At 43.2% G+C, this 20,665-nt stretch overlaps 1 protein-coding gene across 1 annotated transcript in view; it reads right to left on the bottom strand.

The window, feature by feature from the left end:
• Positions 1 to 5,603: 5,603 nt before the first annotated feature.
• The window catches only part of LOC117522583 (angiopoietin-related protein 1-like), a 30,121-nt gene continuing 15,059 nt past the window's right edge, over positions 5,604 to 20,665 (bottom strand). Inside the window, exons 2-5 of the mRNA XM_034184014.1 lie at positions 19,654 to 20,487; positions 11,548 to 11,741; positions 10,256 to 10,526; positions 5,604 to 6,362 (exon numbers count right to left, since the gene is read on the bottom strand). Of these exons, the coding sequence (XP_034039905.1) occupies positions 6,175 to 6,362; positions 10,256 to 10,526; positions 11,548 to 11,741; positions 19,654 to 20,458 (1,458 nt within the window). The 5' untranslated portion in view covers positions 20,459 to 20,487 and the 3' untranslated portion in view covers positions 5,604 to 6,174. The remainder of the gene's footprint in view (positions 6,363 to 10,255; positions 10,527 to 11,547; positions 11,742 to 19,653; positions 20,488 to 20,665) is intronic.

Here is a 20,665-nt window from a genome sequence, read left to right as displayed (position 1 = left end):
GCTTGCTGTGATCATGTGGACATAAATAATAACATATATCACTTGGCAACGGGCTGCAGCGAGTGAGCACGTGCACACTTCAGCCCATGGACAGGCTGCCCCCAGGTTGAAACAGACCGCCAGATCATAACACGCATCTGGTGATCTGACTGTCACGTCACCCACGTGAGCTGTTCCACAGGATGCAGTGTAAGTCCTGTGGCTTGCCCTCCACAAGACACGCATGTCGGGCAGGACATGCGCGCGGAGCCGGCTGGACGCCACCAGCAGATGTGGACGTGATCAGAGCACACTGCTTCTCATTCATGTCTTTTCATTATTATACTTCAGTGACCATGGGTCATCTACATAGGAACAGATGGATCATATTTGTATTGCCGGCTTGATAAATGCAGTGTTTTTATATGATGTGTGGTTTTATTTTTTAAAAATATGTCCATGTCCTTTCTGATATCAGGCAGTTTCCCACAGCTTTCACAGGACAGCGATGGTAGCTTAGTAGTAAAGTTTCTCACTGGAAATCAGAGCTTTTGGAAGGCGTGGGTTTGATTCTCCTGGGTGGCATGTAATTTATATTTTTTTTATTTTCACAGCAGCTGCATGATGTGTAACCACATTGCACAGCTGCTGTGAAAAGCTGCTGTGAAAAGCTGCTATGAAAAGCTGCTGTGTCTGCATGCACGGAACCGTCGCAGCATGTATTTTTTTTTTATTAATTTTTTCTTCACAGCAACTGCTGGCACTGTGTTCCCACGTGCATGAACCGTCGCACCGGCATTGTGCACGTCTGTCCGTTGGCGCGATGTTGCATGGTTCACTCATACGAGCTCTATCGCCGTGAGTCGCCCTGGAGTTGTACGTATTCGCACTATGTGTGAAGGGGTCCTAAGTAAAACAATGAAAATGTGTATGAGTAAGGTTTTTTTTCAAATTGCATATTTGTTATGATTCTGCCAAAAAATATTGTTGCGACTACATTCTGATTTGAAGACAAAATCACACGGAGGCTCAATAACAACAATATATGCAGCATATCATCTTGAGATATGTAAGATTATAAGGTAAAAATATGAATATGGTAGTCAGCTGTCCACATTGACATCTGGGGTGATGAAAATCTGTATATTTCGACACTTTTTTAAAATTAGCATTTTTTTCAACAACTATACATTTTGTTTATATCAAAAACTATCATACAAAAACTTCATAGCTGGTATATTTCTTTGATTCTGAACTAATCAAAGATATGAATGACGTGTACAATTTTGGGTTTTCTACCCTTTTGAGGCCTTTGTGGAAGGCAGATCACACAAGATATACCAAAACTGTACCACAATTTCCCAACTCTACACCAAATGTTAGCCTGGCATGAGCAATTTCAAAGCTGAGGCATATAGGGCTCATTAACGTGCAACGTTGGTCGAAAAACATCATTTTCATGATATGTGAAAAAATCACAAAAATTTCCAAAGCCTGTAACTTCAAACTTTTTCGAGATACAGACCTATTTGGCATTTCACCTGAACTTTGGAATGTGATGAACATATAAAATTGACAGAATAAAGCTGAGAGGTGACCTGGGATTTTTTTCAAAACTGGGTGATTTCAGATAGAATGGCCCTTTTTATTTTTAATACATTTGCAAAAAAAACAAAAAAAAAACAACACTTTTTCACATTGTCATTATGGGGTATTGTGTGTAGAATTTTGAGGGAATAAAAATGAATTTCATCCATTTTGGAATAAGCCTGTAACATAACAAAATGTGGAAAAAGTAAAGTGCTGTGAATACTTTCCGCATGCACCATACTACCCTTACGTTCCTCAGATGAAATGACATCCTAGACATTACAACTTTAAAATGTCCCTGACGAATCTGAAAAGACATAGACATGTTTGTATGCATTAATGCTTCCAAAAGGAGCAGATTATACAAATATGACTGAAAATGTCGGTGGGAAAGAGTTGCTTTGTATTTTGCATTATCTGTTTGAGTCAGCTATGGAAAAGCAGCACTTCATTTTATCCGGAATCCCTCCCACAATTAAGGATGGAATGTGCATATAATCTCAACAAAAACTAACAACCGTTCCTGTAATTGTGACTTGGGTCAGAGTAGGAATCAGCGCGGCACATGAAAGGAGATGTTTGCAAAGCCAGTATACTGTAATACTGTTGTGCCAAGTATTGTTTCAGCTTTTGTTGCTGCTTAATTTTTAACATTATATTGTCATTTTACTGGACAGTATTTTTTAAAAACGTGTCTATAAACATGTCTGCATGTCCAACAGGGTTTGTGGATTTTTTTTCTTTGTAAAACGTTGTTATATGACTGGGTGTGATCGTCTTTAAGTCTATTTTCAGCTCAGAGACCAAAAGCCGTGTGTGTTGTCTGTGCGCTGCGGATGGATAAACATGTCGTTCCAAGAAGGCCCGGCGCTTGTAACGCCCCCTCTCCTCTCCTCTGGGATGGATTTCCCAAAAGGATGCAGCTTTCCATAGCAATGTCTGCAGGGAGAAGGGGCCCGTGACTTTTCATAAATGAAAAAACCAACAACATAGAGTTCAAGCACTTGTGTGGAAAGAATGTGAATTTCTCTGTATTTAAAATGAGGGTAGTGGAATAATATGGAAATATGGAAATGTTCCATACCATTCATCTTTCCTCTCCGTTCTTTTCCCCTTCTCCCTCTCGGATCCCTCACTCCATCCTGTCTGGCTTCTAGAAATCTGTTTCTCGTTGTCTCTAAGTCTCAACACGCTTGGTCGGCATAATTTTGAAATTCAACAAAACACATTTCCATCTTTTTTTTTCTTTCAACAGTTGTTTTCCCAAACTCAGACTGAAATTCAATCAACAGTCAGACGAGGAAAAGACATCACATCATTTTCTATACACTCTCCGTTGTGCAAGCACACTACAGACTTTCATAAAGTGGAGGAAAATTTTAATTTTCTGTTTTTCTGCTGTTCCCTCAGGACGCCAGGTCCAGGTTCACTGTTTTGATAGATAATTGCACTCATAAATTACCATTCCTGGTTTTGTGAACTTGGAAAAAAGTTGTATAACATAAACGTCAATAAGTATAAGGACAGGGAAAGAACCAGAAGTCGATTGGTATAATCAAATAACAGTGCTGTACATTTGTAAACCACCTTCAATTCTTAAACCCGCTAAAGTGTCACTGTCTCAGATTTCACAATGGAAATGGCAACAGAGAGTAAAATTGAGAAACCCCAGACCCTTGGCGAGGTAGAAAGGACTACATTTAGATCATGTGATGCTAAAGCTCATAATTAAAATCAACACCAATTAAATCCTTTTAGGATGAAGTACCACATCTTCACGTTCTGTCTTGACTACTGAATAAAACACTGCTATTAAGGTGCACACACTGCAACAATGCAATACACTATAACTGTTTGATAAACTGCCCAGGCAGCTTATCACATTTATGTTGTGTAATTAAAGGACAAGTTTATTTAATTAGTTATTACAACTTTAGTTGCATTAAAACCTGCTTTTAGCCAAGCCTCCGAGTGCTACTGTATGCTCACCTTTGACAATTTTATTTTTCCGCAATAAATCCTTGTTTGAAAAAGGACTTTTCAAAGGAATGAATGCGACTGAACCTGCTAGGATTTTAAAATCCACAGTACACTCCAGATAGAAAAAAAAGCTGATAAAATTATACAATATGCATCACAATATATGGGCGATGATATGATTCAGGCACAATACTTTTATGTGTGACCATCATTTTTTTGCTACTGCGCTGCAGCCATTGTTCACCACCGGGGGCAGCATCACATACAGTAGCAAAAAGCACAGCACAGAAGACACCCAGAAGAAGAAGCTAGCTGTTGTTAGCATAGCATATTTAGTTTATATTACATAAAGTGTTCGGAACCGTAAGGCAGCATTAACAAATTGTGAACTGAATGTAAAGTTCAATCAGGCACACTGATCCATTATGAGACATTGATTTTGTTTTTACCTCGTAAAGTTAATGTTTATGTGACGGCCTCACAAGAACCTCATGGTAACCTCTGAATAATGAGAAAATTGAGCCTCGAGAATAGATTGAGTCAGCGGTTAGTGTATTGATGTGATCATATCTAATACTTTGAAATCAATTTTTGATTCATATCAGAGAATTTTTGTAATGCATTGGTGGTGGCCAAATGGTTAGTGCACTTGTTTCCAGGTCAGAAGATTCTCAGTTCAAGGCCACCCCACATGTTCAGCATGTATTATGTTGTTATGTTTAGGACATCTACCATAAAATCTGTGCCAAATCAACATGCAAGGCCACACTGGATTTGCTGTGGCGACGTAAAGGCAGAAGCTGAAGGAACTTGTAATCAGTTAATTGTTACACCCTGACTGGCAGCCTAATTTGTGACCATTGACATGTTAGCGATTCAACGAGGTCTGAAGAAAAACAGGCACTTCAGTGTGCTTTTCCCAAATATGCAGGTTTACGAGGTCTATTAGAAAAGAAACCGACCTTTCTATTTTTTCAAAAACTATATGGATTTGAATCACATGTGATTGCGTGAGACAAGCTTGAACCCTCGTGCGCATGCGTGAGTTTTTTCACGCCTGTCAGTTGCATCATTCACCTGTGAGCAGGCTTTGAGTGAGCACTGGTCCACCCCCCTCGTCGGAATTCCTTTGTCTGACTTCTTCCTGGACGTTGTGAGAGAACAGAGAAGTTTCAGAAGAGCTCGGGATCAGCAGTTTATCTGGACATTCCACTGTTAAAGGAGATTTTGTAATGAAAGACGTGTGGACGGATTCGCGCGTCGGCACCCAGCCGCTCATCGCGCAGCGCCACAGCAAAACACCTCCATTGGAAGCATTACAGGACAAGTTTGAACATGCCCAGCTGTTAAACAATTTCTCGGATACTCATTTGACTGAAAGCCATCGAAAACCGCCTGAATCTTACGATTGGTTATCAACACGGAGGTGTTTTGCTGTGGCGCCGCGCCATGAGCGGCTGGGTGCCGACGCGCAAATCCGTCCACACGTCTTTCATTACAAAATCTCCTTTAACAGTGGAATGTCCAGATAAACTGCTGATCCCGAGCTCTTCTGAAACTTCTCTGTTCTCTCACGACGTCCTGGGTCAACAGAAGCTTAAATTTGGAAGTTTTCAGCTTGAAACAGGCTGACGACGGCGGCTCAGGGCGCGGCGCGCCGTCCGGCTCCACGGGCAGTCCTTAAAGCGACAGTAACACTCCATAATCTCTCATCAGCCGTTATAATTTTCACCGAAAACTGTCTGAATTTCTGGAATGGTGTCCACTTGGATGTGTCTCACAGTTTCAGAAAAAATTTTGATCAAGCAAAGCACAAGTCTCTCAGGAAGAAGTCAGACAAAGGAATTCCGACGAGGGGGGTGGACCAGTGCTCACTCAAAGCCTGCCCACAGGCAAATGACGCAACCAACAGACGTGAAAAAACTCACGCATGCGCACGAGGGTTCAAGCTTGTCTGACGTAATCGCACGTGATTCAAATCCATATAGTTTTTTTTTTTTAAATAAAAAGGTCAGTTTCTTTTCTAATAGACCTCGTATATCAACCCTGCATCAGTTTTAGAAGTCAGCTTCAGTCAGATGTTTTTTTTGTTTTTTTTTTTACTGTGGGTGTCACACAAATAAATAGTCGCTGCAGAAATTGAGCAATATCACCAGCAGTATATGCAATATTATGTTTTGGAAAAATGTGGTTTGAGTTCATTTAGCGCTCTACTGTATGTTCCCTATTGATACTGACATATTTCCTTCTCATTAACTTGTAGAGGAAAAAGAAAAAGAAAAAAACCCTGAGAACAGCTATCAGAGGCCTGCTTGCAAACAAAGTCTTAATGTAAGAAAAGTGAACCAGTCCTTTAAACTGACCTGTATGTCTTATAAATAGTAATTTCCCTTCATTCCTTAACAATATGCATAGATTTTTATATAAAGAGGACTATTTTCAGAGTTGCTATCAGTTAACATCATAGCTGATGGTTTGAGTCTCCACTGATGTAGTCCAGTAATCTGTGATCTTGTATAATCCTCTATTCAGTCAGTTCCTGCTGGTATACAAAGTCACAACTGGAAGGAAGTTCATGTTCTCGCTCTCGCCGAGAGCTGTACCAGCTTTGTTCACAGCATCTCGTCAGTCTATGGGCCGGATCATCATACGGACAGTCTTCATAGAGTAGAATCCTCCTCCATAGTCGGCCCAGAAGATCCCATCTTGGAACTTGCTGCGGTAGACTCCTCCGGTGTACCAGACACCATTAAGATTGGTTTGACCACAGGCGTTGTACCACCAGCCTCCTTTATGAAAGTGGGCACAGTTACCTGTGTTGGAAGAAGAAAAAAGTGCTGCTACTTCTGTGAAGTTAGGAAATGTGCATTTATTTACAACCCCAGTTCCAGTGAAGTTGGAATGTTGTTGTATAAAATGTAATTAAAAACAGAATACAATGATTTGAAAATCCTCTTCAACCTATAATCAATTGAATACACCACAAAGACAAGATATTTAATGTTCAAACTGGTAAACTTTATTGTTTTTTACACAACGTCCCAACTTCATTGGAATTGGGGTTGTACTTATTTAATACAAGAAAATAGGCGTCTGGGTACTGTAGGTCTTAATCCAGCTGTCATTGCAACTTCCAGCTTTATGTCCTTTTCTAACAGCTCATTCTTACTTTTCCTATTTGTGTACACCCATTTCTTCAACAGACATCTCTCCATGTCTTTTACATGTGTGCATTCAATACCACAGCAGAGTGTACCTTGGACTCTGGATTGACAGGTGTATTTCTGATTGGTTGATTTCACAATATATCAACAAAACAGCTATGAATAATGAACTGGATAAACCAGCCTACACCTTCCTTTGCACTCAGTTTATCCCTTTACAGAATTTTTGTAACAAATTTCCAACCTGATTTCAAAATTGAGAAAATTGGTTAAAATAGAAGGCAAAATTTGTATTACATATTATTTTATATCTGCTTACACACGAGTAACCAAGTATTGCAGAATACAGTACGTACACTGAAAAAAGAACCAACTTAAAAAAGTGTTACAATTGGTAAAACCTGAATGAATTAAGTTGTTTGAACTTAAGTTTGTAAGTTAGAGTTGATTTAGAGTTAATGTAACTTACAAACCTAAGTTCAAATAACTTAATTCATTCAGGTTTTACCAATTATAATGCTTTTTAAAGTTGCACTTCACTGACTTTGTGTACTTCCAAAAAAAAAGAAAAAAAAAGAAAAAGAGTTTGTGTACTTCCTCACTCCAGCAAAAAATCACATCAGAAATTTGTCCAGCTTTGGTGCATCACTGCTGCTCTGACATCAACAATCCAACACGAACTATAAATACGAGTTCAAAAATAATTCTGACAATGTCGTCCGCAATGCTGTGCACCAACTTCATGTACTTGAAAAAAAAGACTGTGTACTTCCTCAGTGCAGTGAAAAAAATCACATCAGAAATTAGTCCAGCTTTTCATTCTAACTTCCTCCGTCCTCCAGACGGCTTACAGCGCAGTGGTTTTATTTTCAATTTATTTTCATTTATATAGCACCAAATCACAACAAAGTTACATCAAGTTTTGTGTGCGCGCAAAAGTATGGAACCAAATTTGCACGCTAAATGTAACCAAATTGCACTCTAAATGCAATGCAACACAAATGGGATGAATAATCCATGTCATGTGACATACAAAGCACCAATCAAATTTCAAGGATCCACTCAGCTATTATATAAACACTACTTGTGCATTTTTTCCACACAGTTCCTATCTCTGTAAAAGGTCAAAACTGTCTTCTGTTGAAGAGTGTGGCATGCTTTTCATAGGTTTCCTGTTGTGGAGGGGGCTCAGAAGGATGTTTCTGCTCAGAGAACGGTAGGTCCCAGTTACTGCATATTATACCCACTTGTCCACTTTCCAGATCTTCCAGAAATTTGCAATGCCATGCAGAATTTCAACCATGAATTCAACAAAGAATTTAACCAATATACGAGGGCTGTCAATAAAGTAACGGTCCTTTTTATTTTTTTCAAAAACTATATGGATTTCATTCATATGTTTTTACATCAGACATGCTTGAACCCTCGTGCGCATGCGTGAGTTTTTCCACGCCTGTCGGTGACGTCATTTGCCTGTGAGCACTCCTTGTGGGAGGAGTCATCCAGCCCCTCTTCGGAATTCCTTTGTCTGAGAAGTTGCTGAGAGACTGGCGCGTTGTTTGATCAAAATTTTTTCTAAACCTGTGAGACACATCGAAGTGGACACGGTTCGAAAAATTAAGCTGGTTTTCAGTGAAAATTTTAACGGCTGATGAGAGATTTTGAGGTGATTCTGTCGCTTTAAGGACTTTTCACGGTGCGAGACGTCGTGCAGCGCTCTCAGGCGGCGTCATCAGCCTGTTCAAGCTGAAAACCTCCACATTTCAGGCTCTATTGATCCAGGACGTCGTGAGAGAACAGAGAAGTTTCAGAAGAAGTCGGTTTCAGCATTTTATCCGGATATTCCACTGTTAAAGGAGATTTTTTTTAATGAAAGACGTGCGGATGGATCCGCGCGTCGGGACGCAGCCGACGCAGTGCGGCGGCACAGGAAAAACACCTCCGAGGTGATAACCATTTGTAAAATCCAGGCGACTTTTGATGGCTTTCAGTGGAGTGAGTATATGAGACATTGTTTAACAGGCAGGACATGTTCCAACTTGTCCTTAAGGCTTTCAACAGAGGTGTTTTTCCTGTGGCGGAGCGTCACGGCGGCTGCGTCCCGACGCACGGACCCGTCCGCACGTCTTTCATTAAAAAAATCTCCTTTAACAGTGGAATATCTGGATAAAATGCTGAAACCGACTTCTTCTGAAACTTCTCTGTTCTCTCACGATGTCCTGGATCAATAGACCCTGAAATGTGGAGGTTTTCAGCTTGAACAGGCTGATGACGCCGCCTGAGAGCGCTGCGCGACGTCTCGCACTGTGAAAAGTCCTTAAAGCGACAGTCTCACCTCAAAATCTCTCATCAGCCGTTAAAATTTTCACTGAAAACCAGCTTAATTTTTCGAACCGTGTCCACTTCGATGTGTCTCACAGGTTTAGAAAAAATTTTGATCAAACAACGCGCCAGTCTCTCAGCAACTTCTCAGACAAAGGAATTCTGACGAGGGGCTGGACGACTCCTCCCACAAGGCGTGCTCACAGGCGAATGACGTCACCGACATGTCTGACGTAAAAACATATGAATGAAATCCATATAGTTTTTGAAAAAATAAAAAGGACCGTTACTTTATTGACAGCCCTCGTACATGTACATATATAGAGAGAGATAGATTGATATATTTATATAGAGAGAGAGATATTTAGATACAAAGGTTGAATAATTTGTTGAATTAATTGATGAAACCCAGGCATTGCAAACTTACTTTCACCTATGTTTACAAAAGATTACCGCTAATCTCCACACATTAAATCTGATTATTCAAGTCTTGTAGATCATTTATCCCATTGTCACATTTTTTTAAAAATTGTGTAAAACTTTCCCAATTGCTCACTAAGTTTTATAACACCAATTTTATCACAGATTTTTATCACACGTGAGTTCAGGCTTCATTTGGGAATTGGGCTTCTAATGTTTTTTTTTTCTTCACCAATAACTTAGACAATCTGGTATCAAAATTAGTAGTGGAAGATTTTCACAGATTTAATATTTTCACACCACTACATTAGCATGCCACCAGTTTTAAAAGTTTTGAAATATATAATACTGAAGGATGCAGACCCATACAGATGCTTTGACACTGTTGACATAAATTTTTATGCAGTTATTTTGCCTCTGCTGAATTTGATGCGTATTTTCTTGAGTAATTCTGGTGGCAAACAACTCACCACCAAGCCTTTGTGAAAGTATTACCTACTCACATTTCAAAAGATAGATACTTTGGAAATTCATAGGCTATATCAACCCAGTCTCATGGCAGTTCGTGATAGCAATCCGAAAAGTTAATTAATCTATGAGTTTGTGATATCATCACGAAAATGGAGCATTTTTCATGTTGGGACATGAAATGCGGGGTGATGGGGAGTTATGGTTAGATGGCTAGGGTTAGGGGAAGGGAGCCACTTACATTATGGTTATGATTACAGTTAAAAACAAAACATGTCACAAAAGCACTCCATTTTCATGACGGGTGCACCAAGAACCCCAGTGCCTTCTACCTGAGAAGGCGTCCTTGTCCCGATCCAGAGTCGTGAACTGCTTGCCATTGTGGCTGCTGAGAGAATCCCCAGCATTTCCCTGGTAGGTTCCCAGTCTCAGACGGTAACCCTCGCTTTCTGGCTCCAGGTGGAAGCTGCTGTATTGGGCGTACACCTTCTTACCCATCCAGTCCTCCAGCTCCACCAGCAGCTTGTAGTCGCCCTGCCTCCCCAGTTTGTAGATGCTTTGCAGGCCGAGCCAGTATTCCCCATCTATGTTGCCAAAACCACTCTGAATCACAGGAAGATTACAGAACAAATCAAGAACACAATGCAAAGTGTTTGTCAGAGTTTAGAAACATGAGAACTGTTTAAAACCATGCAGCAAAAAGGGCAGAAGGATTGCAACTTCATCAGTAACAATTCTCATTTGGATGATGTTCTGGTGATGGTGCCGTAATTAAGAAAAATGAAAACAAAAAAACAAAAAACAAAACAAACAAAATTTACATCTTTAAAAAAAATTCAGTAAGGCATGTTGAATTAATGAGGGAAAAGAAACAATTAGTCTTCAATCTGTGAGCTTCTGTGGTTCTTCATTCAGATGTCACAGATCTGCACAGGCCTGAGCTTGTGCTGCATAACCACAAGCAATCTACATTTGGCCATGTGCCTCAAGAACACTTCACTTAGTGGAGAAGGTTGAGGTTTGTGATTGTGGATTAGCTACTTGGGCCAGCTGATGATGAATGATGTCGGGTTTCAGTGGACGGTGTGAGTGCATGTGGCAGCTTTGTGGGACAGCAAAGGCAAATTGATGTTGAAGAGAGTGTTTAGCGTTCAGTTACACATGCACAAGTCTGGCCTGGTTGAGTGGAACACTAAGTCGCCAAGGCTGCCATCAGCGATGTACTCGGTCTTAGTCTGCTTTGATGAGTGCACGTATATGGCGCGGTGCCGTGAGCCAAGCAGCCATCCATCCAGGAAGGCAGTGTAGTAGTGGTGGTTTTGGAAAGAAAAGTCTGCAGATTGAGCTGTGGAACATACCTTCCTAGCATGCCATCTAACATTTCATAAGGGGAATCTCAAACAAATGACCTCGGATGAATTTCGCTGCTGACAGGGTGTAATATTTTACAGTAAGTGAAAGCACAAGAACAGACTCTCTTCCCAGGAAATAGTCCCAAAGATCCCAGATGGCTCCACTGAACAGGTCATATGACAGCATCATTGTTGTCTCTGGATAAGCGAAACGTTCTCAGGTTGGCCAAGGAAGAAAAACAAAACAGACAGCATAATGGAAGTGTTTTCACCTTGTAGTTCTCCCAGTTCCTGAAGAAGTTAACTGATCCATCCCTCCTGGTCTGGATGACAGTCCAGCCTCCATTGTCTATATCCTGTTCACACCAGACCTGCACTGGCCTCTCTGCTTCATCTGGGCAGATCAGGTACATGCCACTGATGCTGTGGCCTGCTTCCTGTGCCTGGAGACAATCCCTGAATGGGCCTGAAGTAAACAATGGGCAGAGATGGGTAGTCAGATTGACAGGGACCACCAGAGATGGAGGGACAAACACTACAGCGTTTACAGCTTGTTTGAAGCAGAATAAGTAAAGCTTACACTGTTAAACCGAACACTCCATTTTAATACAATAATTAAGTTAATGTAACTCAAACTTTGAAAAAAGTTATAGTCACTCATTTCCATTAATTAAACTAACTCAAAAATGAATTGTTGTCATAACAGCACAGCTCCTTTAAGTGCATTTAAACTTTTGGGGCATTTAAGTGTTGGTGATGTATTTCCAGTTCATTCCATTCACTCATTTTAATTGAGTTTATGTAATAGAGGCCAGCAGGTGTCGCTGTGCATATGTAATTATTAAACCTCACTCCCAACAGCTCAAAAAGATTCTCTGGTCACAAGGTCAGAGCCCTGGGTTTAAGCCTTCTGGATAGAGAGTCTGACTTCCATGCTGGAGGTCGTGAGTTCATGTCCCAAGGGGAGCGAATGGGCAGAGTCATAACAACAGAGTGCAGCTGCTACATTTATACCATTATGAAAAACTGCAAGTTCTGTTCATGGGCTACCATTTTTCATTCTGTTGTAGTTCTTTCAGATTTTGTTTTTTTGTTTTTTTAGAAAGCAGATTATTGTCAACAAGTAAACCAAAGAATGCATCACAAAATTTAATCCCAAAAAATAATGTACATTTTTAGCCAGAAATGTATTTGTCACTTTTTTTATTGAAAAACATAAACTAGATTTACATAAGCTTAATTAACTATAAACTGTTAAGTTACTAAAACTTTAACAATTACATTTTTGAAAATTGTTTTATTTAAGTTGGCAAACTCAAATGGCTGCCACCAGAACCACGACCCCTCACCTGTCCGTCATGATTAATGAGTTAGGCAAGGCGATACATTCTCAGACTGTGTTAACCCTTGAACTCAGATGCAAAATGATAACATCTCGGAGCAAATGCACGCCTTGCAAAGGAAGATGTCGGAGACCAGGGAATACTCATAAATTGGATCTGGTTGTTCATGTGAGTCGCAAAGGTGTTTTCACTGCTCAGCCATAAACATGGCAGGCTTATCAGCCTCTGAAGGACAAACGCCCGGTTGTTTTCCTCCAGAAGAATTTCTACGGCCTTGGCGAACCTTTCGGCTGCCTACTTTCTTATCTTCTGTAACTCCAGCACACACGGACAGAAATTAACATAAACTTAACTCATTTGCCACACACACATGGACAGAGACTGATACGCATGCTCCCACCCCCCTCCTGTCCCCATCCTCCATCCCGGCCTCTGCTCATGCTACTCCCTTCCCTCTCAATGGTGCAGCGCAGCTTTAGCTGCGGCCCTCCACACTCATATTGCCTCAATTTGGATAACGGACTGTTTCAGAGTTTAGTGCACATAGACAATGTCAAATGTATATGTGTTGTCTTTAATTCTGTTATGGTAAACAAGTAATAATTGTGGATTAATTGCTGTATCTTGTCTGTGGTAATTGGAGTGTGGACGTAATCTCGTTGTTGCACTCGTGTAATGACAATGACAATAAATCTCATCCATAAATTCTGATTCTATATGGGGGGGTTCAGCTAAGTTTTTTTCTTAGTGGATTAGCTTTTCAGATAGCTGTCAAAACCATTAGCAGATCAATTAACTCCCACCAAATTTAGCTCCATTAACTTTATGATATCCAACATTTTTTCGAATGTAGTTTAATGGTCAAAAATGTTTGTCAACCCTAAAATTAAATGTTTGTTCTAACTGCACTCTAACCCAATACCATTTCCTCTCCAAGCTTTCATGGTCACACTCATGCAAAATTGGATAAACTCTTGCAGATATGTAAAAATAAAATGCAGACTTCATGCATTGTAAGCAGTGGGACTGGAAATGTGGCTGACTAAAAACAAACAAACAAAAACAGATGTTGATGAAGCAATGCATTCTTGGTGGAGTTTTCCTTAATGTGGTCGGGGGAATTGTCTGAACAGTGCATTTTCAACAATATTTGTAATAGACAAAGAGTTAAAATGATAGTAAAACAAGTAAACTGGCATTCATGCAGATATAAATAAAGGAAACAAAATGAAGAAAGACACTGAAATTGGTCCATGTCCTCAAACAAACAAACAAAACAAAGGTGAGAGTTTATTTTTAGCAAAGGTCAGGTCATGTCTGGGAGCATCTGCTGGTGCCAGTTGTCACTGCATCTATCATAAAACAGAACCGTCTTGGGTCCTGGGTGGCAACCACCCAGGAGGACAACCATTTCTAGTAGCAAACAAACAAAAACAACTAACACCTGAATGGTTAATGTCTAGGTTTTTCTGAAGGCAAATCACATTCTAAGATTTTTAATTTTAAATGTGTAACAGTGAGATTATTGACACAGAGATTAATCCCCACCCATCTAATAATACAAAGGTGTAATTCATTCACTTGGTTTTACCACAATCGCTTCGACTTTGCGGTTTACAGGAGCCAGAGCACGCCTGGGTCTTGTCTGCGAGTCTCACGTGTAATGGAACAGCCTTAGCAGGAATCATTTTCAGACACAGCTGCAGTGAAATCCGACACTCTTTATTATTCTTAGGCGAGAGCAATCCAAAGGTGTCTGGAATTTCTGTTGATGAACAAAATCACACCGGTAGGGTTTGCCTTTCTTTGCTTTCAGTCTGCAGCCTTCATTCATATGTTTCAAGGTTTTTATTTCCACTGTGGCTCCGTGCTTTCTGTTGAGCAGAGGAAAGCTTTAGCTGAATTTGCAAATCTTCACCCATTGAAAAACTAAGCCACAGGAACACCTGCAGCCATTGATTATTTTGTTTTATAGGCTGCATGAATACACTGAACTTTTGAATGAATCTGTGAAAGAATGAATATGGATAGAAGAATGGATGGTGCCCTCTTTCAAAGTTTCTTCATCCCCTGGTGGGTGGCCCCATACGGGTCAACGTCCTGCTCGCTCTGTGGGGCTTCAGGTCCTGCTGTGACTTGGGGTGTGTGACTTATATACTGCATCCTCAAGGTGCTGCTATGCTGCTGCCTGCAGATTGGTTGGATGCACCCTCTCCTTGGGTGGCTGATCTGTGGTCCCTGGTAGTGCGTGGCACTGGTCCTGTTACTGTGCATGTCCTCTCCTGCAGATGGGATGGGTAGGGTCTCTATCCTTTGTTGGTTGTGGTGGCTGTGGGCCCCCTGTGTGAGGCCGCACCTACAGTTTGGGGGCTCTGTGGCACTCATAGTCATTCACATTATTACACATCTCATTCCATCTATTATGCTCACATATACACACGTACCAGCATGTAATTGATTTGAACTTATCCTTGTTGTTACTGCGGCCACTGTTGTCGTTATTTGTCAGTGTCACTGTCGCTGTTTCTGTGAAGGCTCTCAGTTGTCCAGGTGGTTTCCATAGTAGAGAAGCTTGAATCTTCGCCTGGACTGGGTTGCTTGACCCGAGGACGTTTTGCTTCTAATCGCAGAAGCTTCCTCAGCTAAATTTCTTGCACTGGTAGTCTGACTTCTGTCTTGACTCTTGTAGAGAAGAATAACTGTCTTGACTCTTGTAGAGAAGAATAACAGAAGTCAGCAAAGCTGTTATTCTTCTCCACAAGAGTCAAGACAGAAGTCAGAATACCAGCGCAAGAAATTTAGCTGAGGAAGCTTCTGCGATTAGAAGCGAAACGTCCTCGGGTCAAGCAACCCAGTCCAGTCGAAGATTCAAGCTTCTCTACTGTCGCTGTTTGTCAAATGTTCTTCAAATGTTCCAAAAGCAGGCAGCAAATTGCCACTGCAATCATGAAATTATATATATTCTTAATGGTTTGATCCAGCTGTAACTCATGCTGGAGGGAAATATACAGACAGGAGGAAGAAGAAAACTAAAACAAACAAACCGGTACAATGCTCCTTTAATGTCTTCCACTGCCTGGAGGACGCAAGATGCACATGTGAAAAATTATGTAATTCTTGTGCTTGTGCAGCTTCTACATTCTGAGACTTTGTGTAAACCACATGGGTAGCTGTGTAGCAGGGAAGAGGTCCAGTTTTTGAATAGTATTCATCCAATATTCCTCTTTGAGTTCAATACAAATGCCTCATATTGACATACTGGCCATACGGGGTGTTTCTTTGTGCTTCATCCATGGCACAAAAGTGTTTCAGTGGTGAAGAACCCAGCTGCAGGAGATGAGCAAAAGGATGCCCATGTTCCACCTGGTTGCTGCAGACAGATGCACTGAAAAAAAGAGCATGTTTGAACCAACTTAAACAAGTGTTAAAATGTGTAAAAACCTGAATGAATTAAGTTGTTTGAACTTAAGTTTGAAAGTTAAATCAACTCTAACTTACAAACGTAAGTTCAAACAACTTAATTCATTCAGGTTTTTACAAATTGTAACACTTTTTTAAGTTGGTTCAAACATTCTCTTTTTTTCAGTGTGGTTACTTGCAAGAAGTGCAGGTGTGTTGGGAAAGTGTAGGAACACGGACCCACAACAGGGGGCGCAAATGAACGGACAATGGAGAAAGTCAAATCACAAAGTTTTACTGTTGTGAATTCACACAACAAACACAACAGATTACAAATACAGCAGTAACCGAATTCCAATGGTGTCGTGTGGGCAGGCTCGACGATAGGAGACATCTGTCCGAGTCGAACCGGAACCACCCGATTTCCTCTGCCACCGAACCCCGGGGATACTGGAGCTGCCAAGTCCCGAACCCCAGGTGGCCACTGCCTCCGCTCGTCGGATCCGGTACTGCTGGCAAGGAACAGAAACAGTCAGGTGTGGGTGCGGCTGCACCCAGCAACACACAGGGTGGAAACACCACCTCCACCTCTTGTCAGGAAAATACTGGTAAGTGCAGGAGTGTGAGTACTTATCCAAGAAGTCCAATACAGTCTCCTGCTGTACTACTCACTATCTGCTATCCAACACACAAGCAACAAAGTATTATCGTCAAGAACACAATTGGCTGAGTACGTTACCTCCTTAGTAGAGCGATATCTCGGCAATGAGGTGGAGATGCCGTCCTGCTGATATACCTCCCTGTTGATTGATATCAGCTGTCTCAGGTGATGGGTGACAGCTGTCACCCTGGCTGCTCCTGTGAGGCGGCAGCGCCCTCCGGTGCCTGGAGCCCGCACTCCAGGCAGGGCGCCCTCTGGTGGTGGTGGGCCAGCAGTACCTCCTCTTCAGGGGCCCACACAACAGGACCCCCCCTCAACGGGCGCCTCCTGGCGCACGACCAGGCTTGTCCGGGTGGCGACGGTAGAAGTCGGCCAGGAGGGCCGGGTCCAGGATGAAGCTCTTCTTCACCCAGGAGCGTTCTTCGGGGCCGTACCCTTCCCAGTCGTGAGAGGTTGTACAGCCTACTGGACGGGAACTCACTGCCCGGAACCAAATCAATGGCACAATCATACGGACGGTGGGGGGGAAGAGTGAGTGCCAGATCCTTGCTGAACATGTCGACAAGGTCATGGTACTCCACCGGCACCGTCTCCAGATTGGACGGGACTCTGACCTCCTCCTTAGCCTGGGAGCCGGGAGGAACCGAGGAACCTAGACACACCCGATGGCAGGTTTCGCTCCACTGAACCACTACCCCGGACAGCCAATCAATCCGGGGATTGTGCTTCAACATCCAGGGAAATCCTAAAACCACACGGGAGGTGGCAGGAGTCACAAAAAACTCGATCTCCTCCCGGTGATTCCCTGACACCACCAGAGTTACAGGTGGTGTCTTGTGCGTGATTGGAGGGAGTAGGGAGCCATCTACTGCTCGAACCTGCACAGGCAAGGTAAGCGCCACCAGAGGGAGCCCTATCTCCCTGGCCCATCTGCTGTCTAACAGATTCCCTTCAGAGCCCGTGTCCACCAGTGCTGGGGCTTTCAGGGTTGATTCCTCATAAAGGATCATAACTGGGAATCGTGTGGCAATGTGGGTGTGTCCCACGTGAATGTCTCGGCCCACCCCTAGCCCAGTCTCTAGGGGCGGGCGTTGGTGTTTAACCGCTCGGGGCAGTCTCTCACGTGGTGCTCTATCGAGCCACAAACAAAACATACTCCGTGGGCCCGCCTCCTCTGCGCATCTGGTGCCCTAAATGTTGCCCTGCTCATGTCCATAGCTTCGTCAGCAGGGGGAGCTGTAGCCACACGGAGCGCGGGGGCCGTGGAGCGTGGGGAAGGCGGAGCGCGCTCGGAACCGGAAGGGAGAGGGACGGCGCGTGCCCGGCCACGCCCTTCGTCTCATTCCCGACGACGTTCTTCTAACCGGTTGTCTAGTCGTATGACAAGATCGATGAGCCCATCTAAATCCCGTGGTTCGTCCTTAGCCACCAGGTGCTCCTTGAGAACCAAAGACAGTCCGTTTACAAAGGCGGCGCGGAGGGCAGTGCTATTCCAGCCGGACCTCGCAGCCGCGATGCGGAAGTCGACTGCATAAGCAGCTGCACTCCGGCGCCCCTGTCTCATTGACAGCAGCACGGCTGAGGCGGTTTCTCCTCTATTAGGGTGATCAAACACTGTTCTGAACTCCCTCATAAACCCATCATATGTCTGAAGGAGCCGTGAAGTCTGCTCCCACATCTCCACCTCATTGCCGAGATATCGCTCTACTAAGGAGGTAACGTACTCAGCCAATTGTGTTCTTGACGATAATACTTTGTTGCTTGTGTGTTGGATAGCAGATAGTGAGTGGTACAGCGGGAGACTGTATTGGACTTCTTGGATAAGTACTCACACTCCTGCACTTACCAGTATTTTCCTGACAAGAGGTGGAGGTGGTGTTTCCACCCTGTGTGTTGCTGGGTGCAGCCGCACCCACACCTGACTGTTTCTGTTCCTTGCCAGCAGTACCGGATCCGACGAGCGGAGGCAGTGGCCACCTGGGGTTCGGGACTTGGCGGCTCCAGTATCCCCGGGGTTCGGTGGCAGAGGAAATCGGGTGGTTCCGGTTCGACTCGGACAGACGTCTCCTATCGTTGAGCCTGCCCACACGACACCATTGGAATTCGGTTACTGCTGTATTTGTAATCTGTTGTGTTTGTTGTGTGAATTCACAACAGTAAAACTTTGTGATTTGACTTTCTCCATTGTCCGTTCATTTGCGCCCCCTGTTGTGGGTCCGTGTTCCTACACTTTCCCAACACGATATCTCGGCCATGAGGTGGAGATGCCGTCCTGCTGATATACCTCCCTGTTGATTGATATCAGCTGTCTCAGGTGATGGGTGACAGCTGTCACCCTGGCTGCTCCTGTGAGGCGGCAGCGCCCTCTGGTGCCTGGAGCCCGCACTCCAGGCAGGGCGCCCTCTGGTGGTGGTGGGCCAGCAGTACCTCCATCATCCTCCCATCACAAAATGATTCAAATTTTCATGACGGTGGTTTTTTAACTCACTATTACTAACACTACTCCTGCCCCCAACCCTAACATTAACCACTTGACCCCACCGCTGCACTTTAAATTACATGCAGCCATCACGGAATGAATTAGAATGAATTTGTGCTCCCATGATAAAAATTTTGCACTTTTTGTGACAATATGATGAATCAATAGATTAATGTATATTTTGTGCTGCTGAATCACAACAATCCGTGAGACTGGGTTGGTTGGTTGATTTGATTTATCGGAATAGTTTATAAGTTCCAAAAGGAACAAACATGCATGATTTTAATGTTTGCGAACTTAAAGTTAGTGGAAATTTAGTAGAAGGTTGGTCTTATGGTCTAATGGTTTTAAAAGATAGCTGAAAAGCTAAGCTGCTAACTAAAATGTTAGCTTCAATAATTAGCTGTTAGGCGATTAGCTGAACTGTGTCCACTGCTACACAGGAGTGGCCACAGTCAAAAAAAAGTCACTCTCTCTCACTCACTCACTCACTTACCTTCAGCACTGAAGTTTCTCTGAGGAGGTTTCTGTACTTCTAGGCCGCTGCTTGTTGGAGACGGCCCAGATCGCGAGCCCCTTTCCCGTGCAAATGCTCGGGTATTGTCCCTCTGGATCTCATTGGTGAAACGTGGCACATTGACTGGAATGTTCTCAGGCACCACCTGCACCAGCGGCGGTCCCAAGGGTGGCTGTTCATGCCTGCGACTGTACACCTGCATGCAACGCTCTTCCAGTGCTCCAATCAGCAATGACTGGTTGTTCACTAATGCAGACAGAGCTGCATACTTGGCTTCCAGTTCTCTGTACCGAGAGGCCAAACGCAGTGACTCAGTGGTTGCATTAAGGATGCGGGTCTCCAGCTGTGCTAGCTCCAGTGAGTTGTCCCTCTTCCTGATGATTTCATGCAGCAGCTGCATGTACAGTTGGGTCACTCTGGAGTTCATGTTCCTGCTCTCTTTTCTTAACAGTTTCATCTCATTGACCAGGTTGCCATCAACGTCCACCACCAGCTTCAGTGTCTCCATCTCTCGACGCTGCTTTGATAAAAGGTCACGGACCGCAGCCACATCGAGGCGTGTTACTCGGTCTTTATCGTTTGAATAACCCTGGGCAGCACAGATGGGACCAGTGATCTTCTGCTCAGGGACCAAAAAGGTGTAAGAGCACTTCTTAAGGTCCCCGGTGGCATCAGCAGGAGCCCGTCGTATCCGGGAAACAATGGGGTTCTTGGTTAGGGCGTCGCTGTTGCTCAAGACAGATACACTAAACAAGATAAACAGGTTCCAAATTCCAGTTTCCATTGTTCCTGCTTATTGATTGCCAACAAGATCTATAAAAAGAACAGAAGAGGGCAGACCCCTCAGTTTAAACTGGTACAAGAATTTTTCTTTTGGTCATGCCGCTCATTTGCTCGGAGGTGGGACAAAGTCACTGTCAAGTCTTTCTCAAGTCATCAATCTGCAAGTCCCAAGTCAAGTCTCAAGTCAGCTTGCAAACAATTGGGGGTC

This window comes from Thalassophryne amazonica, chromosome 12, assembly GCF_902500255.1.
Source record: "Thalassophryne amazonica chromosome 12, fThaAma1.1, whole genome shotgun sequence".
In the NCBI taxonomy this organism is placed as follows: Eukaryota; Metazoa; Chordata; class Actinopteri; order Batrachoidiformes; family Batrachoididae; genus Thalassophryne; species Thalassophryne amazonica.
This window is presented reverse-complemented; position numbering and strand designations above follow the sequence as displayed.